The 20,396-nt window shown below is 49.0% G+C and overlaps 1 protein-coding gene across 2 annotated transcripts in view; it reads right to left on the reverse strand.

Annotated features, from left to right (window-relative positions):
* Positions 1 to 20,396, reverse strand: part of LOC134928241 (epidermal retinol dehydrogenase 2-like) — a 150,735-nt gene that overhangs the window by 79,105 nt on the left and 51,234 nt on the right. For both annotated transcript variants that reach the window (XM_063923751.1, XM_063923752.1), the window contains exon 2: positions 14,268 to 14,618. In XM_063923751.1, coding sequence (XP_063779821.1) covers positions 14,268 to 14,618 — 351 coding nt within the window. The remainder of the gene's footprint in view (positions 1 to 14,267; positions 14,619 to 20,396) is intronic.

Here is a 20,396-nt window from a genome sequence, read left to right on the forward strand (position 1 = left end):
ATGCCAATACGCATTTTGCTGTTGCTCTGTTGGGGTACTGATAGGTTGTGCCCACCTCTATTGGCTTCTTCCTAAAAATTCAATGTGAAGTCAATATGATAATAATGCTTGTAATGGAAGATAATTGAGTTAAGTGACGTGATACACAGCCTCTCTTTAAATCAAATAAATAAATTATTTTCATCTATTAATATCCCCCCCCCACACACACACACTTTTTTTCTCTATATCTGTGTATATATTGTACATTTGAAGGTGAGGCACCTTTGCTCTGGCATTGGCACCCCTCCCCATTAACCGTCAGGTGTTTTAATTGGAAGAGGTTCCTAGAAGTAGTTTTACGCAGATCAGGCTTTCTAGGAATCTGTGAGTAGTGCAGTCAACAACATAAAGGAGACAGAAAAACAATGAAGCCAAATCAGTGGAGGGTGCCAATTCCTGCGTTTCTGAGCAGAGCTAAAGCTGGATAGCTCTGCCAGGGATCTAAATTGGCCTCTTGTCTGAAAATTACCCATGTAACAAGCTGCAGTTCTGGAAGATGTTTTGGGAAAATTCCAATTAAAACCCAGGGGTAAATTTACTAAGGTGGGAGATTTTTAGAACCGGTGATGTTGCCCATAGCAACCAATCAGATTATATCTATTATCTGCTAGAAGCAGCTAGATAAATGTTAAGTAGAATCTGATTGGTTGCCACGGGCAACATCACCAGTTCTAAAAATCTCCCACCTTAGTAAATTTACCCCCCAGTATCAGATCACGAACATTGTAGAACAAACTCTTATAAACTGGGCCGGTATGCAGTATACACAGTAAACAAGGCAAAAGGGAGCCGGAGGTCCAAAGTCTTCTGGCACCCCACATCCTAGAACAGGGATGGGGAAACTTCGGCCCTACAGCTGTTGTTGAACTACACATCCCAGCATGCCCTGCAACAGTTTTAGCATGGCCAAATAGCAAAACTGTAGCAAGGCATGCTGGTATGTGTAGTTCAACAACAGCTGGAAGGCCGAAGGTTCCCCATCCCTGTCCTAGAACTTGCATTTGCTAACGAGGGGCCTAATTCAGAGTTGATCGCAGCAGCAAATTTGTTAGCAGTTGGGCAAAACCATGTGCACTGCAGGGGGGGCAGACATAACATGTGCAGAGTATGTTAGATTTGGGTGGGGTGTGTTCAAAGTGAAATCTAAATTGCAGTGTAAAAATTAAGCAACCAGTATTTACCCTGCACAGAAACAATATAAACCCACCCAAATCTTAAGGTGGGAACACACCTATAGATATATCTGCAGATCAATTGATCTGCAGATATATCTGTAGATGGTACACACTGACCAACCACCACTGCTATCTGCAGATATATCTGTTGTTGAGGACATTGGCCAACTAATCTTTCTTTTATGTACACACTGACAGATCGTCGCTGTGAACTGTGCAATTTACATAATGGGCTGGCCTTCTACAGAGCACAAAGGAAAAATAAGATTTTAAACTTACCGGTAAATCTTTTTCTCCTAGTCCGTAGAGGATGCTGGGTACTCCGTAAGGACCATGGGGTATAGACGGGCTCCGCAGGAGACATGGGCACTACAAAGAACTTTAGAATGGGTGTGCACTGGCTCCTCCAGACCTCAGTTAGAGAACTGTGCCCAGAGGAGACGGACAGTACGAGGAAAGGATTTTGGTAATCCAAGGGCAAGATTCATACCAGCCCACACCATCCACACCGTATAACATGGAACATACGTAACCAGTTAACAGTATGCAACAAACAGTATCAAGCAACGACTGATTTCAACTGTAACATAACCCTTATGTAAGCAACAACTATATACAAGCCTTGCAGAAAATAGTCCGCACTGGGACGGGCGCCCAGCATCCTCTACGGACTAGGAGAAAAACATTTACCGGTAGGTTTAAAATCTTTACGTTTTAGAGGATGCTGGGGACTCCGTAAGGACCATGGGGTTTATACCAAAGCTCCAGACCGGGCGGGAGAGTGCGGATGACTCTGCAGCACCGACTGAGCAAACGCAAGGTCCTCATCAGCCAGGGTATCAAACTTATAGAACTTTGCAAAAGTGTTTGAACCCGACCAGGTAGCTGCTCGGCCAAGCTGTAAAGCCGATACGCCTCGGGCAGCCGCCCAAGAAGAGCCCACCTTCCTAGTGGAATGGGCCTTGACCGAATTTGGTAACGGCAATCCTGCCGTAGAATGAGCCTGCTGAATCGTGTTACAGATCCAGCGAGCAATAGTCTGCTTCGAAGCAGGAGCGCCAACTTTGTTGGCTGCATACAGGACAAACAGTGCTTCTGTTTTCCTAACCCGAGCCGTCCTGGCTACATAGATTTTTAAGGCCCTGACTACATCCAGGGACTTGGAGACCTCCAAGTCACCCGTAGCCACAGGCACCACAATAGGTTGGTTCATATGAAATGATGAAACCACCTTGGGCAAAAATTGAGGACGAGTCCTCAACTCCGCTCTATCCACATGGAAAATCAGATAGGGGCTCTTGTGAGACAAGGCCGCCAATTCGGACACCCGCCTCGCAGATGCCAAGGCCAACAACATGACCACCTTCCAAGTGAGAAATTTTAATTCAACCGTCTGAAGCGGTTCAAACCAGTGAGATTTTAGGAACCGTAATATCACATTAAGGTCCTATGGTGCTACTGGGGGCCCAAAAGGAGGCTGGATGTGCAGCACTCCCTTTACAAAAGTCTGGACTTCTGGAAGAGAAGCCAATTCCTTCTGAAAGAATATAGATAGGGCCGAAATTTGTACCTTAATGGAGCCTAACTTCAGGCCCATATCCACTCCTGTCTGTAGAAAGTGGAGAAAACGGCCCAGATGGAAATCCTCCGTAGGAGCATTCTTGGCTTCACACCAAGAAACATACTTCCTCCAGATACGGTGATAATGTTTCGCCGTCACCTCCCTCCTAGCCTTTATCAGCGTAGGGATGACTTCTTCCGGAATACCTTTCCCAGCTAGGGTTCGGTGTTCAACCGCCATGCCGTCAAACGTAACCGCGGTAAGTCTTGGAACACGCAGGGCCCCTGCTGTAACAGGTCCTCCCTGAGAGGAAGAGGCCACGGATCTTCTGTGAGCATTTCCTGAAGATCTGAGTACCAGGCCCTTCGAGGCCAATCTGGAACAACGAGTATTGTCTGCACTCTTTTGTCTTATGATTCTCAATATTTTTGAGATGAAAGGAAGAGGAGGGAACACATAGACCGACTGGAACACCCATGGTGTCACCAGGGCGTCCACCGTTACTGCCTGAGGGTCCCTTGACCTGGCACAATTCTTCCTAAGTTTCTTGTTGAGGCGTGACGCCATCATGTCTATTTGAGGAATTCCCCAAAGACTTGTTATCTCTGCCAAAACTTCTTGATGAAGTCCCCACTCTCCTGGATGGAGATCGTGCCTGCTGAGGAAGTCTGCTTCCCAGTTGTCCACTCCCGGAATGAAGACTGCTGACAGAGCGCTTACGTGATTTTCCGCCCAGCGAAGAATCCTGGTGGCTTCCGCCATTGCCACTCTGCTCCTTGTCCCGCCTTGGCGGTTTACATGAGCCACGGCTGTGACGTTGTCCGATTGAATCAGAACCGGTAGGTCGCGAAGAAGATTCTCCGCTTGTCGTAGGCCGTTGTATATGGCCCTTAATTCCAGTATGTTGATGTGTAGACAAGCCTCCTGGCTTGACCATAGTCCCTGAAAATTTCTTCCTTGCGTGACTGCTCCCCATCCTTGGAGGCTCGCGTCCGTGGTCACCAGAACCCAGTCTTGAATGCCGAACCTGCGACCCTCTAGAAGGTGAGCACTCTGCAGCCACCACAGGAGAGACACCCTGGCCCTGGGGAACAGGCTTATTTTCTGATGTATTTGTAGATGGGACCCGGACCACTTGTCCAGAAGGTCCCACTGAAATGTCCTCGCATGAAACCTGCCAAATGGGATGGCCTCGTAGGCCGCCACCATTTTCCCCAGAACTCGAGTGCATTGATGAACAGACACTCTTTTTGGTTTTAGCAGGTCTCTGACCATGTTCTGGAGGTCCTGGGCTTTTTCCATCGGGAGAAAAACCCGCTTCTGTTCCGTGTCCAGAATCATGCCTAGGAATGATAGTCGAGTCGTTGGAATCAATTGTGCCTTTGGCATATTTAGAATCCAACCGTGCTGTTGTAGCACTCTCAGGGAGAGCGACACGCTTTTCAGCAATTGATCTCTCGATCTCGCTTTTATCAGGAGATCGTCCAAGTACGGGATAATTGTGACTCCCTGCCTGCACAGGAGCACCATCATCTCCGCCATCACCTTGGTGAAAATCCTCGGGGCCGTGGAAAGCCCAAACGGCAACGTCTGAAACTGGTAATGACAATCCTGTACAGCGAATCTCAGGTACTCCTGATGAGGAGGATATATTGGAACATGAAGGTATGCATCCTTTATGTCTAGCGACACTATAAAATCCCCCCCCTTCCAGACTGGAGATCCCTGCCCGAAGCGATTCCATCTTGAATTTTAACTTTTTCGAGTACCGGTTTAGGGATTTTAGATTTAAAATCGGTCTGACCGAGCCATCCGGCTTCGGGACCACGAACAGCGTTGAATAGTACCCTTTGCCCTGTTGGACTAGGGGAACCTTGATAATCACGTGCAGTTGACACAGCTTTTGAATTGCAGCTAAAACTACTGCCCTCTCTGGGGGAGAAGCTGGCAAGGCCGACTTGAAAAATCGGCGAGGGGGCACCTCTTCGAATTCCAGTTTGTAGCCTTGGGATACAATTTCCATCGCCCAAGGATCCACGTCTGACAGACCCCAGACCTGGCTGAAGAGTCGAAGACGTGCCCCCACCGGTGCGGACTCCCTCAGTGGAGCCCCACCGTCATGCGGTGGATTTAGTAGAAGTCGGGGAGGACTTCTGTTCCTGGGAACTAGCCGAAGCAGGCGTTCTTTTCCCTCTAGCCTTACCTCTGGCGAGGAAGGATGAGCCCCGACCTCTTCTGGACTTGTGCGACCGAAAGGACTGCATCTGATATTCTGGAGTTTTCTTTTTCTGTGGGGGAACAAAAGGCAAAAAGGTAGATTTACCCGCGGTAGCTGTGGAAACCAGGTCCGCGAGACCTTCCCCAAATAAAACTTCACCCTTGTAAGGTAAAACCTCCATATGCTTCTTTGAGTCGGCATCACCCGTCCATTGGCGGGTCCACAGGGCTCGCCTAGCAGAAATCGCCATGGCGTTGGCTCTCGAACCTAGCAGCCCAACGTCTCTTTGAGCGTCTCTCATATATAAGACAGCATCTTTAATGTGACCTAAGGTCAATAAAATGGTATCCCTATCTAGGGTATCAAAATCAGCTGACAAGGTATCTGTCCAAGCTGCAACCGCGCTACATACCCATGCCGATGCTATTGCCGGTCTGAGTAAAGCACCCGTATGCGTATAAATAGATTTTAAGGTAATTTCCTGTCTGCAATCAGCAGGATCCTTGAGGGCTGCCGTGTCTGGAGACGGTAGCGCCATCTTCTTGGACAAGCACGTTAAAGCCTTGTCCACCCTGGGCGAGGATTCCCACCATACCCTGTCCTGTGCAGGGAAAGGATACGCCATAAGGATCCTCTTGGGAATCTGCAGGTTTTTTGTCTGGAGTTTCCCAAGCTTTTTCAAATAACTCGTTCAGCTCATGAGATGGGGGAAGGTTACCTCAGGTTTCTTTTCCTTATACATGCGCACCCTCGTGTCAGGGACAGAGGGGTCATCTGTGATATGCAAAACATCTTTTATTGCCATAATCATATACTGAATACTTTTGGCCACCCGTGGGTGTAACCTTGCATCATCGTAGTCGACACTGGAGTCAGAATCCGTGTCGGTATCAGTGTCTGCTATTTAGGATAGAGAACGTTTTTGAGACCCCGAAGGGCCTTGTGACACAGTCAAAGCCATAGATTGACTCCCTGCTTTTTCCCTGGACTCTGCTTTGTCCAACCTCTTATGTAATAAGGTCACATTTGCATTCAAAACATTCCACATGTCCAACCAATCAGGTGTCAGCGTTGCCGACGGAGACACCACAATCATCTGCTCCACCTCCTCCTCAGATGAGCCTTCCGCTTCAGACATGTCGACACACTCGTACTGACACCCCCCCCCCCCCACACACACACACACAGGGATATATTTATATGGAGACAGTTCCCCAATAAGGCCCTTTGGAGAGACAGAGAGAGAGTATGCCAGCACACACCCAGCGCCAACTGACACTGGAAACAAATTCCCAGATAATATAGCGCTTTTATATATAATTATCTGTATAATACACTCACTGCGCCTTACAAATGCCTCCCCCACCCTCTTTTCTGCCCTGTGTCACCGTGTTCAGCAGGGGAGAGTCCGGGGAGCCAGCTTCTCTGCAGTGCTCTGTGGAGAAAATGGCGCTGGTTAGTGCTGTGGAATCAAGCTCCGCCCCCTCCAGCGGCGGGCTTCAGTCCCGCTCAATTATGTAATACTGGCGGGGGATTTTTATATCTACTGCCTCCGCAGCCTATATATATGTATTTGCCAATCCTAGAGGTTTATATTGCTGCCCGGGGCGCCCCCCCTGCGCCCTGCACCCATCAGTGCCTGCCGTGTGTGTTGTGTGTGAGAGCAATGGCGCGCAGCGTTACCACTGCGTGCTTACCTCAGGGAAGATCTGAAGTCTTCTGCCGCCTGTGAAGTCTTCTGTCTTCTTATACTCACCCGGCTTCTGTCTTCCGGCTCTGTGAGGAGGACGGCGGCGCGGCTCTGGGACGAACGGCAAGGGGAGATCTGCGTTCCGACTCCCTCTGGAGCTAATGGTCTCCAGTAGCCTAAGAAGCAGAGCCTATCAGTTAAGTAGGCCTGCTTCTCTCTCCTCAGTCCCACGATGGAGGGAGCCTGTTGCCAGCAGTGCTCCCTGAAAATAAAAAACCTAACAAAATTCTTTTTTTAGAGAAAAACTCAGGAGAGCTCCCTGTAATGCACCCAGTCTCCTCTGGGCACAGGAACTAACTGAGGTCTGGAGGAGGGGCACAGAGGGAGGAACCAGTGCACACCCATTCTAAAGTTCTTTGTAGTGCCATGTCTCCTGCGGAGCCTGTCTATACCCCATGGTCCTTACGGAGTCCCCAGCATCCTCTAGGACGTAAGAGAAAGAAGATTTATGGTAACACTTACCATTGCTAACTCTCTTTCTGCGAGGTACACTGGATTCCACAGGGAATTACATTGGGGTGTAGAGTTTGATCTTGATCCGAGGCACCAACAGGTTAAAGCTATAACTGTTCCCAAGATGCACTGCACCGCCTCCTCTGTATACCCGCCTCCAGGCACTGGAGCTCAGTTTTGTTAACCAGTCCAATGCAGTAGCAGGTAAAAGAAACGACAGTAGTTAGTTGCCACATAAAACCACATTCTCACGACAGGAGAAGGTACCAGCAGCTAATGCCATACAAACCCAAAGACGCTAAGTGCGTCAGGATGGGCGCCCTGTGGAATCCCAGTGTACCTCGCAGAAAGAGAGAGATTTAACAAAGGTAAGTCTTACCATAAATCTCGTTTTCTGCACCGGGGTACACTGGTATTCCACAGTGAATAACATCAGGGATGTCCTAAAGCAGTTCCTCATGGGAGGGGACGCACTGTAGCAGGCACAAGAACCCCGCGTCCAAAGGAAGCATCCTGGGAGGCGGAAGTATCAAAGGCATAGAACCTGATGAACGTGTTCACTGAGGACCACGTAGCCGCCCTGCACAATAGTTCTAGGGACGCGCCACGATGGGCCGCCCAAGAAGGTCCAACAGACCGAGTAGAATGGGCCTTGATAGTAGCAGGAGCTGGAAGTCCAGCCTGTACATAAGCTTGTTCAATCACCATTCTAATCCATCTGGCCAAATGTCTGCTTATTTGCAGGCCAGCCATGTTTGTGAAAACCAAAAAGGACAAAGAGAGAATCAGATCTCCTAAGAGAGGCGGTTCTCTTCACATATATACGGAGAGCCCGTATCACATCCAAAGACCATTCTTTGGAGGGCAAACCAGGAGTGATAAAGGCCTGAACCACAATCTCTTTGTTAAGGTGGAAAGACAACACCACCATAGGCAGATAACCAGGGTGAGTTCTAAGAACCGCACGGTCACAGTGAAAAATCAGAAAAGGTGACAGACAAGATAAGCCACCCAAGTCTGAAACCCTTCTAGCAGAGGCAATAGCCAGCAAAAATAAAACCTTAAGTGTAAGCCATTTAAGGTCCACAGACTCAAGAGGTTCAAACAGAGACTCTTGTAGGGCATCCAGAAACACCGACAAATCCCAAGGAGCCACAGGAGGAACATAAGGAGGTTGAATCTGTAAAACACCCCGAAAATATGAACGTCAGGCAAAGTTGCAATTTTTCTCTAAAACCATACCGACAAGGCTGAAATATGAACAGTGAGGGAGGCCAGATGAAGGCCTAAGTCCAGGCCCTGTTGCAGAAAAGCCAATAGTTTGGCAGTACTAAACTTATATGCATCATAATTCTTAGCCGTACACCAGGTGAAGTAAGAATTCCAGACCGTATAATAAATCCGAGCCGAAGCAAGTTTACGGGCTTTCAACATAGTTTGAATGACCGCCTCAGAAAATCCTTTGGCCCTCAGAATTGAAGCTTCAAGAGCCACGCCGTCAAAGCCAGTCGGGGCAGATCCTGGTAGATACAAGGGCCCTGAACGAGGAGGTCTGGGCGTTGTGGAAGTAGAAGAGGACGCTCTATCGAGAGACCCTGCAGGTCTGAGAACCAATGCCATCTGGGCCACGCTGGAGCGATTAGAAGTAGTAATCCTCCTTCTTGCTTGAACATCCTTATCACCCTGGGCAGGAGTGATACGGGAGGGAACACGTATGGCAGCCTAAAGTTCCATGGAATTGCCAGCGCTGCTTGAGGATCCCTTGTCCTTGTGATTGTGTCGAGACGCCATCAGGTCTACATCTGGTAGGCCCCACTTGTCCACGAGGAGTCGAAAAACTTCCGGATGAAGGCTCCACTCTCCGGCATGTACGAGGAAGTCCGCTTTCCAGTTGAGGACCTCCAGAATGAACACTGCTGATATGGCTGGCAGATGGCGTTCCACCCATAGAAGAATCTTTGACACTTCCATCATTGCCATGCGGCTTCGAGTGCCGCCCTGATGATTTATGTACGCCACTGTGGTGGCATTGTCCGACTGTACTTGAACAGGCCTGTTCCTTACCAGAGGCAGGGCCAGTTTCAGAGCATTGAACACTGCCCGCAACTCCAGAGTGTTTACCTGAAGGAGAGATTCCTCCCTGTTCGACCCTGAAGAGAGTGTTGCTCCAACACCGCGCCCCAACCCCGCAGACTGGCATCCGTCGTTAGGAGGTCCCAGTTGGAGATCCAGAAGGGACGACCCCTGTTCAATCGTTGTCCTGGAGCCACCAGCTCAGAGACAGACAAACTTCCGGAACTTATCAGAAAGCTCAATGCAAGGCAACCCAGTACAATATCAGCAGCACAATACCTGACAAGAACCCTCCGTGTAGTATTTCTGCACAAACAGAGAATTCCAGAGGTATTTGGTGACTAAAATTCACAGAGAAAAATACACAATAAGTATATCTTGTGAAACACCTATATTAGATAATAACCCTGACGCACGTAGCCCCCTCAGGTTATAGAATATAGGGATAGCAATCTGAGTGAGATACACAAAATGGAGGTCACACAGCAGCTATATGCACACACACAGAGTCCCATTGAACAATGCAGAAGTTGTGACATGCAATAAAACTGCACTGGACTAGCAATACAGAGTAATACTAAGTATAGCTATACACTCAATAGACATAACAATGACAGTAAAGACTGGATGTGTATCATAGGGTACTTGTACTACATAACCCTGACTAAATGTACTCTTTCTTAACTAACACGGTCAGCAGACATGTAGAATACTTAAGTGTCCTGTAAAATGCACAGCGCTGACATACAGGCTGCTTTAGAGAGGAGGATTTGCCCAAACAGTCCCAGGATCAGCTCAGCTTGTCCTAATGGTGCCCAAACACTGTCAGGGAGTGAGGGAGAGAGAGATATGCAGCTCCAGGGCGGGAGCATTTACTCTAAATGGCGCCCTGGGGCTGGGGGAGGGGCTATAGGTCAAAGCCTTATCCCCCTGCTGGACTTCCCCACCGGGTACTGTAAGTTATGTAATAAACGGTTTTTAATAAAACTGACCTGTGCCCTTGCCCTGGTGGTCTAGTGGGGTCCCTGTACTGCCACAGTGTCCACGCCAGCACGCGCGGCCAGCCTCCCACTGGCCGCACTGGATCGCGATTTCCCACGGGTCCCGCCTGGGGGACCCTCTTACTTCCTTCCTGTGTGCGGCCACACGATCCAGGAGGGCAGCGGTGGTGTGTGTGACTGACGAAGAAGAACCGGAGCCTCCGCTGTAAGTACCCGGCAACCAGGGCAAGGGAGTATACAGCGCCGCTGGGGGAGGTGATGGAGCTGCAGCAGGAGATGTCTGACTGACATCTAACACTTACAGTGCCTCTGCTGCAGCCCTTGAAGTCTTAATTTTTCACTTTAAAGCTGGAGAAGCACCCCTGTTGTATGCCTGCACTGCATGGCACCAACTACAAAACTGAGCGCCTGTGCACGGAGGCGGGGTTATAGAGGAGGCGGCGCTATGCATTCTGGGAACAGTCAAAGCTTTTAGCCTGTTGGTGCCTCGGATCAAGATCCTATTCTACACCCAAATGTCATTCCCTGTGGAGCCCAGTGTACCCCGCAGCAGAAAATTGATTTTATGTTGAGCAGACAATGGCCATGTGTGTATGGATGTGCAGATAAAGGGGGAGATGTACTAAGCCATAGAAAGCGATACGGTACATCTGCCTCAAAGTGTCGAAATAGCATTCTGCAGGGAAATGATTGGATAAGTGAGTGGGGAAGGTGAGCGAGTGGCCTGGGTAATCTGGCCTATGATAGACAGATAATTGGTAGAATGTAATGGAGTCTGAGATCGCCGGAGGTGCAGGATGCCAGCAAATCTGTCTTTTTTTTATTTTTATTTTTTTTAAAGGCATGGCTGTGATTGCCCCCCCACAAAACAAAAAACAAAAAAACACATCTGAGGTCAGCCAGCATCCTGCAACTCCGGCAATCTCGGACTATATTACTTCTCGCTGCAAGTCAGTTAGGTGGCCATACGGTTTCACATAGTTATTAACCTGGAGAAGACATAAGGAAGTGATAAACCAGTGGTATGTGCAAGGTGATAAAGGCACCAGCCAATCGGCTCCAATATGTAAATTAACAGTTAGGATCTGATTGGCTGGTGCCATTATCACCTTGCACATATCACTGGTTTATCACTTCCTTATGCCTTCTCCAGGTTAATACATCTGCCCCAGTATTTCTGAAAAATGCCTCCTGGATGTTTCCCATCTTATTACTATCTATGTAGATTGGTGCTAATCAATATAGAAACCTAAAAAACACCTTTACTGTAACTATATTAGCGCTGACAGTTACTATGAAATCTGACCCCTCCCACCACTGTCAGTGATGTCATAACCTGACACTTCCCACACACACCACTGAGCATGTCAGACACAGAATATGCCATTCTCAAATGCTATCTACAGTAAGCTAGTAAAATGGACACCGCATTACTTCACTGTGCCACCGCTGGTTCTCCCCTGCTAGAATGTCCTCTCCTCATCACAGCAGTGAGAGCTGGTGAGGAGGGCCGGGGCACAATGTGCATGTCCATCTCAGGACATATAATTTTGCCTTATTATACAGATAGAGTACAACCAGGTCATGTTAAATAGCTAAAGAAGGGGCCACTGATGCGTTTAGAGAAGGAAAGTTGTGCTGACCCGCCATCTTCATGTTCAGTTATTTGCTGTTGAACATGGACTTGTGGTTCACCCATGAAACTTCTGATCTGAAGGCACCAGCCTTGGGGAGAGGGCAAAGGCACAGTTGGGGATAGCGGTGGCTGCACAGTAAGAGATGGGGAGGGTGGGTCAGAGGCACATGGGGAGAAGATTGATCAAATATTGGAGAGATAAAGTGGAGAGAGATAAAGTACCAACATAGCCTGTAAAATGACAGCTGACTGGTTGGTACTTTCTCTCTCCAAGGTTTAATACAGTACATCTCCCCATGGAGATTTTGGTTCATGCGCACACATGGGTTTATGGGAACACAAGAGGAGGATGGTTAAGAGGAACACATGGGGAGGGGAGTCAGTGGAACACATGGAGGGGCAGTTCTGCGCAACATGTGGTTAGGTGGGTCAAAAGCACGGTTTGGAATGGGGGTCAGAAGCACACAGGGGGAGGTCGGTCAGCAGCACAGTATGGCAGTAAGGTCAGAGTCACAGAAGCAGTCTGCTGCTGCGACCATCAGTGCCAGTGGACCTTACCACACAAACCAAAGCTGACCTGGCTATAGAGTGCAACGACACCTCGTGTAGCTCTGCCTCTGCCCCCATCAACTTGTAACTCTGCCTGCGACCCATGTAGCTCCACCTTCATAGTGATATAGAGGAAATCATCAGAGCTAGGTGCAGGAGGTCTGTGATCATTAGATAACGTCTTAAAGTTCTAATTGTACAGCAAGCACTGCAGCCGCTTCCTTACAGCTTGCAGATTGGCTGCACAAAGTGCTGAGTGAGTTGGCGGGGTGGCAGGCTCTGTGGGTTTTTCGGGCCCTGTAGCAACTGCACCGCCTGCACCCACGGAAGTTACGCCTTTGGCTAAACACACTGTGAATGATGTGGAAGACTCATTCTCTTAAATCATTAATACATATTTGTATATACTCAGGGATGCAGATTCATACCAGGTGCCTGGAGCGAAACGGAACTTGGTGCCCCCATCCCCGCCTCACCCTCCCTCATTGCAGTACCACAGCTGAGGGGCAAAGGAGGAAGTAATGTGCCAGTAATCCTGCCAGGTGTGGATAATCACCAGCCACATGCCCATTACTTATCTTCAGCCTCCTTCCACTTGTTTCTGCAGCTCCAGCTCCCCAGTGTCTCCCCAGACAGCCAACTTCTTTCTTTCCAGCCACCCAGTGTCTCCCCAGCTGGGTTCCTTCTGTCTCTCCAGACAGCCCCCTTCTGCATCTCCAGCCACCTAGTGTCTCCCTAGCCAGGCTCCTTCTGTCTCTCCAGCAACCCAGTGTCTCCCCAGCTGGGTTCCTTCAGTCTCTCCAGCCAGCCCCCTTCTGCATCTCCAGCCACCCAGTGTCTCCCTAGCTGGGCTCCTTCTGTCTCTCTCCAGCAACCCAGTGTCACCCAAGCCAGCCCCCTTCTGCATCTCCAGCCACCCAGTGTCTCCCCAGCCAGCCCCCTTCTGCATCTCCAGCCACCCAGTGTCTCCCCAGCCGAGCTCCTTCTGTCTCTCCAGCAACCCAGTGTCTCCCCAGCCAGCCCCCTTCTGCATCTCCAGCCACCCAGTATCTCCACTGCTCCAGTCCCCTGCCACCTACAGACACAGTTAACTTCAGTGTCATCTTCACACTGTGCCCGACACCTCTGTCAGGGGTGTGGCACGCATTATGTCAATACAAATAAAAAAAAACAAGAACCCCCCCGTCAAGTGTCAGAGACTGCCCAGACACAACAGTTAGATCTTTCTTTCTTTCACTGCTGATTGCCCCGCTGCAATCAGCAGGCAGCAGTTGTAGAAAGATTAATCTGTGCCCCCTGACAGCTGGCACCCAGGGGCCAATGCTTTCGTTACCTCCGGGAATTCAGTCACTGCATGTGCTTTTTAATACTGTATTGTCATCAGGCTGCATTACAACACTGAGGGGTTTTTGGGTTTTTTTGGTTACCAGAGATGTACTTACATTGTCTCCTACTACTATTTGCCCAACTCAGATAGAAAGAAGTTATGTCCATGGCCGTCCCCTGAGAATCTCCAAGTCATGTTAAGGAGATGTTCACGGGAGAATGGTATCGCTGTATGAAAGACACCCATGCTATTAGGAAGGGGGACTACAGTGCTGAACTCGGAGTGGGCACCCGCAGGTAAAGCCACAAAAAAAAGAAGATTATTTGTACTAAGTGTTTAGTTCAGGCTGCAGCACATTTCAACCTATTATTAACGCTTGTGGTCTTTGCAACTATATGTAAAAAATGCATGCAGCTGCGGTGCTTTATTTCAGTAAACTAATGACTTGAGAACAAATTGGGTCACGCACATATATCACTTACCTGGTCAGCAACTTTATACACCTCCTCCCTTTTGCTGCAGTCACATTTGTAAGTGTGCACCCGGACAGCACCATTTTCTTTAGCTAGTCTGCTCGTTTCCTTGATCCCCTCTTCATTGATGTCCCATAAAACAAGTGTAGCTCCAAGTCGAGCAAATTCCATCGTCATTAGTCTTCCTATGCCACTACCTGCACCAGTAATGAGCACCAATTCACCGGCAACATTCTTCCGTCGCAATGGGATAAACCATAAAATGATGGACTCAAACATCAAATAGATTGTATGAAGCAAGACTTTCAGTGTCTCCAGGAAAAAGTTCATTGTTGCGTTTCGTTTGTGAGTGGAAAAAACCTGAAAAAGATTACTGGTTTATTATCACAGAAAATAATACATCAGCAGCAAAAACTATAGAACACATAGAATTATATATATGAGGATGGCTCAATAAGTAAGGTAACAAGACCTCTCAAGTGTTTAATGTTCTCTATTTCATTCTAACGGGATGTAGTCATGCGACGGGCGGTCAGCAGACCCACTATACCTGACTATGGGGTATATGCAATTGCGGTCGAATTCCCGAAATTGTCGAAAAACGGGACTTTTTCGCCAAAAAAAAAAAAATCGACAATGCAATTCAGTACTTTCCGTCAAAAAAACGGACTTTCAAAATTCGACTTTTTGAAATTCGACATTTGTCAAATTGGACATTTCTGCAATGGTACAAATGCGGCAATTCGCCAAAAGTATATTCAATTGAAGTTTGGAAATTCGACAACAGTGCTTTTAGACAGTAAATTCGTCATTTTCAATCCGCCGCACTTTGGTGGGGGAATCTAATAAAAAAAAATTTAAAACATGTTTTTTTTGGTGTTTTTTTAATTGGTAATAGCATATCTATTTATATTAGAAGGGATTAGGTACTTGGTTTGTCTATTTTGGAGGCACAAGTATTATTTATATATTTAAAAAAAATATTTTTTATTTTTTTTAAATGGAATGGTAAAATCCCGAAAAAAAATGGCGTGGGGTCCCCCCTCCAAAGCATAACCAGCCTCGGGCTCTTCGAGCCGGTCCTGGTTCTAAAAATCCGGGGGGGGGAAAATGACAGGGGATCCCCCGTATTTTTAAAACCAGCACCGGGCTCTGCGCCTGGTGCTGGTGCAAAAAATACGGGGGACAAAAAGAGTAGGGGTCCCCCGTATTTTTTACACCAGCATCGGGCTCCACTAGCTGGACAGATAATGCCACAGCCGGGGGTCACTTTTATACAGCGCCCTGCGGCCGTGGCAGTAAATATCCAACTAGTCACCCCTGGCCGGGGTACCCTGGGGGAGTTGGGACCCCTTCAATCAAGGGGTCCCCCCCCCAGCCACCCAAGGGCCAGGGGTGAAGCCCGAGGCTGTCCCCCCATCCAAGGGCTGCGGATGTTGGGCTGATAGCCTTTGGAAAAATGAAAGAAAATTGTTTTTTCCAGTAGTACTACAAGTCCCAGCAAGCCTCCCCCGCAAGCTGGTACTTGGAGAACCACAAGTACCAGCATGCGGGGGGAAACGGGCCCGCTGGTACCTGTAGTTCTACTGGAAAAAAATACCCAAATAAAAACAGGACACGCACACCTTGAAAGTACAACTTTATTTCACACCTGCCGACACACACATACTTACCTATGTTCACACGACGTTCGGTCCACTTGTCCAAGTAGAATCCGGGGTACCTGTGAATAAAATTATACTCACCTGATCCAGTGTCCAGGTTATAATCCACGTACTTGGCAAAACAACAAAACGGCAACCCGGACCAAACGGACTGAAAGGGGTCCCATGTTACACATGGGACCCCTTTCCACGAATGCAGAGACCCCCGTGACTGCTGTCACAGAAAGGTCTCTTCAGCCAATCAGCGAGCGCAACGTCCTGGCTCTCTGCTGATTGGCTGTATGCGCGTCTGAGCTGTCAGACAGCGCATCGCAAAGCCTCTCCATTATATTCAATGGTGGGAACTTTGCTTCAGCGGTGAGGTCACCCGCGGTCAGCGGCTGACCGCGGGTAACCCCACCGCTACCCGCAAAGTTCCCACCATTGAAACTAATGGAGGGAGCTGTGCGATGCGCTGTCTGACAGCAGATGCGCAAACAGCCAATCAGGTGAGTGCCACGAAGTAGCGCTTCCTGATTGGCTGAAGGGACCTTCTGTGACAGCAGTCACGTGGGGTCCCGGCATTCGTGGAAAGGGGTCCCATGTGTAAACATGGGACCCCTTTCAGTCCGTTTGGTCCGGGTTGCCGTTTTGTTGTTTTGCCAAGTACGTGGATTATAACCTGGACACTGGATTGAGGCGAGTATAATTTTTTTCACAGGTACCCCGGATTATTCAGTGACGAGGGGGGCGTGGCAGTCGGCGGGTCAACATAGGTAAGTATGTATGTGTCGGCATGTATAAAATAAAGTTTTACTTTCACGGTGTGTGTCTCCTGTTTTTATTTGGGTATTTTTTTCCAAGTAGAACTACAGGTACCAGCGGGCCCGTTTTTCTCCCGCATGCTGGTACTTGTGGTTCTCCAAGTACCAGCTTGCGGGGGAGGCTTGCTGGGACTTGTAGTACTACTGGAAAAAAACAATATTCTTACACTTTTCTCAAGGCTATCAGCCCCCCATCCGCAGCCCTTGGATGGGGGGACAGCCTCGGGCTTCACCCCTGGCCCTTGGGTGGCTGGGGGGGGGACCCCTTGATTGAAGGGGTCCCCACTCCCCCAGGGTACCCCGGCCAGGGGTGACTAGTTGGATATTTAATGCCACGGCCGCAGGGCACTGTATAAAAGTGAGCCCCGGCTGTGGCATTATCTGTCCAGCTAGTGGAGCCCGATGCTGGTGTAAAAAATACGGGGGACCCCTACTCTTTTTGTCCCCCGTATTTTTTGCACCAGCACCAGGCGCAGAGCCCGGTGCTGGTTTTAAAAATATGGGGGATCCCATGACATTTTTCCCCCCGGATTTTTAGAACCAGGACCGGCTCGAAGAGCCCGAGGCTGGTTATGCTTTGGAGGGGGGACCCCACGCAAATTTTTTTTTCGGGTTTTTTCCCGTTTTTTAAAAATCGAAACAAAATCCGTCAAATCGGCCGTTTTTCGTCAGCGGGACTGTCGAATCCGTTTTTCATTGAATATGGTCAATTTCGGCACCCACTTGCCGAAATTAGACGGTCGAATTAAAAAACGGCCGAAAATAAGAATTTACTCACAGGTAATTCTATTTCTCGTAGTCCGTAGTGGATGCTGGGGACTCCGTAAGGACCATGGGGAATAGCGGCTCCGCAGGAGACTGGGCACATCTAAAGAAAGATTTAGGACTATCTGGTGTGCACTGGCTCCTCCCCCTATGACCCTCCTCCAGACCTCCGTTAAGATACTGTGCCCGGAAGAGCTGACACAATAAGGAAGGATTTTGAATCCCGGGTAATACTCATACCAGCCACACCAATCACACCGTACAACTCGTGATAATAACCCAGTTAACAGTATGATAACAATGGAGCCTCTGAACAGATGGCTCCCAACAATAACCCGATTAGTTAACAATAACAACTATTTACAAGTATTGCAGACAATCCGGACTTGGGATGGGCGCCCAGCATCCACTACGGACTACGAGAAATAGAATTACCGGTGAGTAAATTCTTATTTTCTCTGACGTCCTAGTGGATGCTGGGGACTCCGTAAGGACCATGGGGATTATACCAAAGCTCCCAAACGGGCGGGAGAGTGCGGATGACTCTGCAGCACCGAATGAGCAAACTCAAGGTCCTCCTCAGCCAGGGTATCAAATTTGTAAAACTTAGCAAAAGTGTTAGACCCTGACCAAGTAGCCGCTCGGCAAAGTTGCAGTGCCGAGACCCCTCGGGCAGCCGCCCAAGATAAGCCCACCTTCCTTGTGGAATGGGCTTTTACAGATTTAGGCTGCGGTAGTCCTACTGCAGAATGCGCAAGCTGAATAGTGCTACAAATCCAGCGCGCAATAGTCTGCTTAGAAGCAGGAGCACCCAGCTTGTTGGGTGCATACAGGATAAACAGCGAGTCAGTTTTCCTGACACTAGCCGACCTGGAAACAAAAATTTTCAGGGCCCTGACTACGTCCAGTAACTTGGAATCCTCCAAGTCCCTAGTAGCCGCAGGCACCACAATAGGTTGGTTCAAGTGAAAAGCTGATACCACCTTCGGGAGAAACTGAGGACGAGTCCTCAACTCTGCCCTATCCATATGGAAAATCAGATAAGGGCTTATACAACACAAAGCCGCCAATTCTGATACACGCCTGGCCGAAGCCAGGGCCAACAGCATCACCACTTTCCACGTGAGATATTTTAAATCCACGGTTTTAAGTGGCTCAAACCAATGTGATTTCAGGAACTCCAAAACCACATTGAGATCCCAAGACGCCACTGGGGGCACAAAAGGAGGCTGAATGTGCAGAACTCCTTTGACAAATGTCTGAACCTCAGGCAGTGAAGCCAGTTCTTTTTGGAAGAAAATCGACAGAGCCGAAATCTGGACCTTAATGGACCCAAATTTGAGGCCCAACGTCACCCCTGCTTGCAGGAAATGCAGGAATCGACCCAGTTGAAATTCCTCCGTTGGGGCCTTCCTGGCCTCACACCAAGCAACATATTTCAGCCAAATGCGGTGATAATGTTTTGCAGTGACATCCTTCCTGGCTTTGATCAGGGTAGGGATGACTTCCTCCGGAATGCCTTTTTCCTTCAGGATCCGGTGTTCAACCGCCATGCCGTCAAACGCAGCCGCGGTAAGTCTTGGAACAGGCAGGGCCCCTGCTGCAGCAGGTCCCGCCTTAGCGGTAGAGGCTATGGGTCCTCTGAAAGCATCTCTTGAAGTTCCGGGTACCAAGCCCTTCTTGGCCAATCCGGAACCACGAGTATAGTTCTCACTCCTCCCCTTCGTATTATTCTCAGTACCTTGGGAATGAGAGGCAGAGGAGGAAACACATAAACCGACTGGTACACCCACGGTGTTATTAGAGCGTCCACCGCGATCGCCTGAGAGTCCCTTGACCTGGCGCAATATCTTTTTAGCTTTTTGTTGAGGCGGGACGCCATCATGTCCACCTGTGGTCTTTCCCAACGGTTTACCAGCATTTGGAAGACTTCTGGATGAAGTCCCCATTCTCCCGGGTGGAGGTCGTGTCTGCTGAGGAAGTCTGCTTCCCAGTTGTCCACTCCCGGAATGAACACTGCTGCCAGTGCTAACACGTGATTTTCCGCCCATCGGAGAATCCTTGTGGCTTCTGCCATTGCCCTCCTGCTTCTTGTGCCGCCCTGTCTGTTTACATGGGCGACCGCCGTGATGTTGTCTGATTGGATCAGTACCGGCTGGTTTTGAAGCAGGGGTCTTTCTTGGCTGAGGGCATTGTAAATGGCTCTTAGCTCCAGAATATTTATGTGAAGTGAAATCTCCTGATTTGACCACAGTCCCTGGAAATTTCTTCCTCGTGTGACCGCTCCCCAGCCCCGAAGGCTGGCATCCGTGGTCACCAGGACCCAGTCATGTATTCCGAATCTGCAGCCCTCTAGGAGATGAGTCCTCTGCAGCCACCACAGTAGTGACACCCTGGTCCTTGCTGACAGGGTTATCCGCTGCTGCATCTGGAGATGCGACCCGGACCATTTGTCCAACAGGTCCCACTGGAAAATTCTTGCATGGAACCTTCCGAATGGAATTGCTTCGTACGAAGCTACCATTTTTCCCAGGACTCGCGTGCATTGATGTACCGACACCTGTCCCGGTTTTAGGAGGTTTCTGACTAGAGATGACAACTCCTCGGCTTTGTCCACTGGAAGAAACACTTTTTTCTGGTCTGTGTCCAGAATCATTCCCAGGAACAGAAGACGTGTCGTCGGGACCAGCTGTGACTTTGGGATATTGAGAATCCAGCCGTGCTGCTGCAGCACTTCCCGAGAAAGTGCTACCCCCACTAACAACTGTTCCTTGGACCTCGCCTTTATCAGGAGATCGTCCAAGTACGGGATAATTAAAACCCCCTTCTTCCGAAGGAGTATCATCATTTCGGCCATTACCTTGGTAAAGACCCTCGGTGCCGTGGATAACCCAAACGGCAGCGTC

This window comes from Pseudophryne corroboree, chromosome 5 (assembly GCF_028390025.1).
Source record: "Pseudophryne corroboree isolate aPseCor3 chromosome 5, aPseCor3.hap2, whole genome shotgun sequence".
NCBI classification, from domain to species: domain Eukaryota; kingdom Metazoa; phylum Chordata; class Amphibia; order Anura; family Myobatrachidae; genus Pseudophryne; species Pseudophryne corroboree.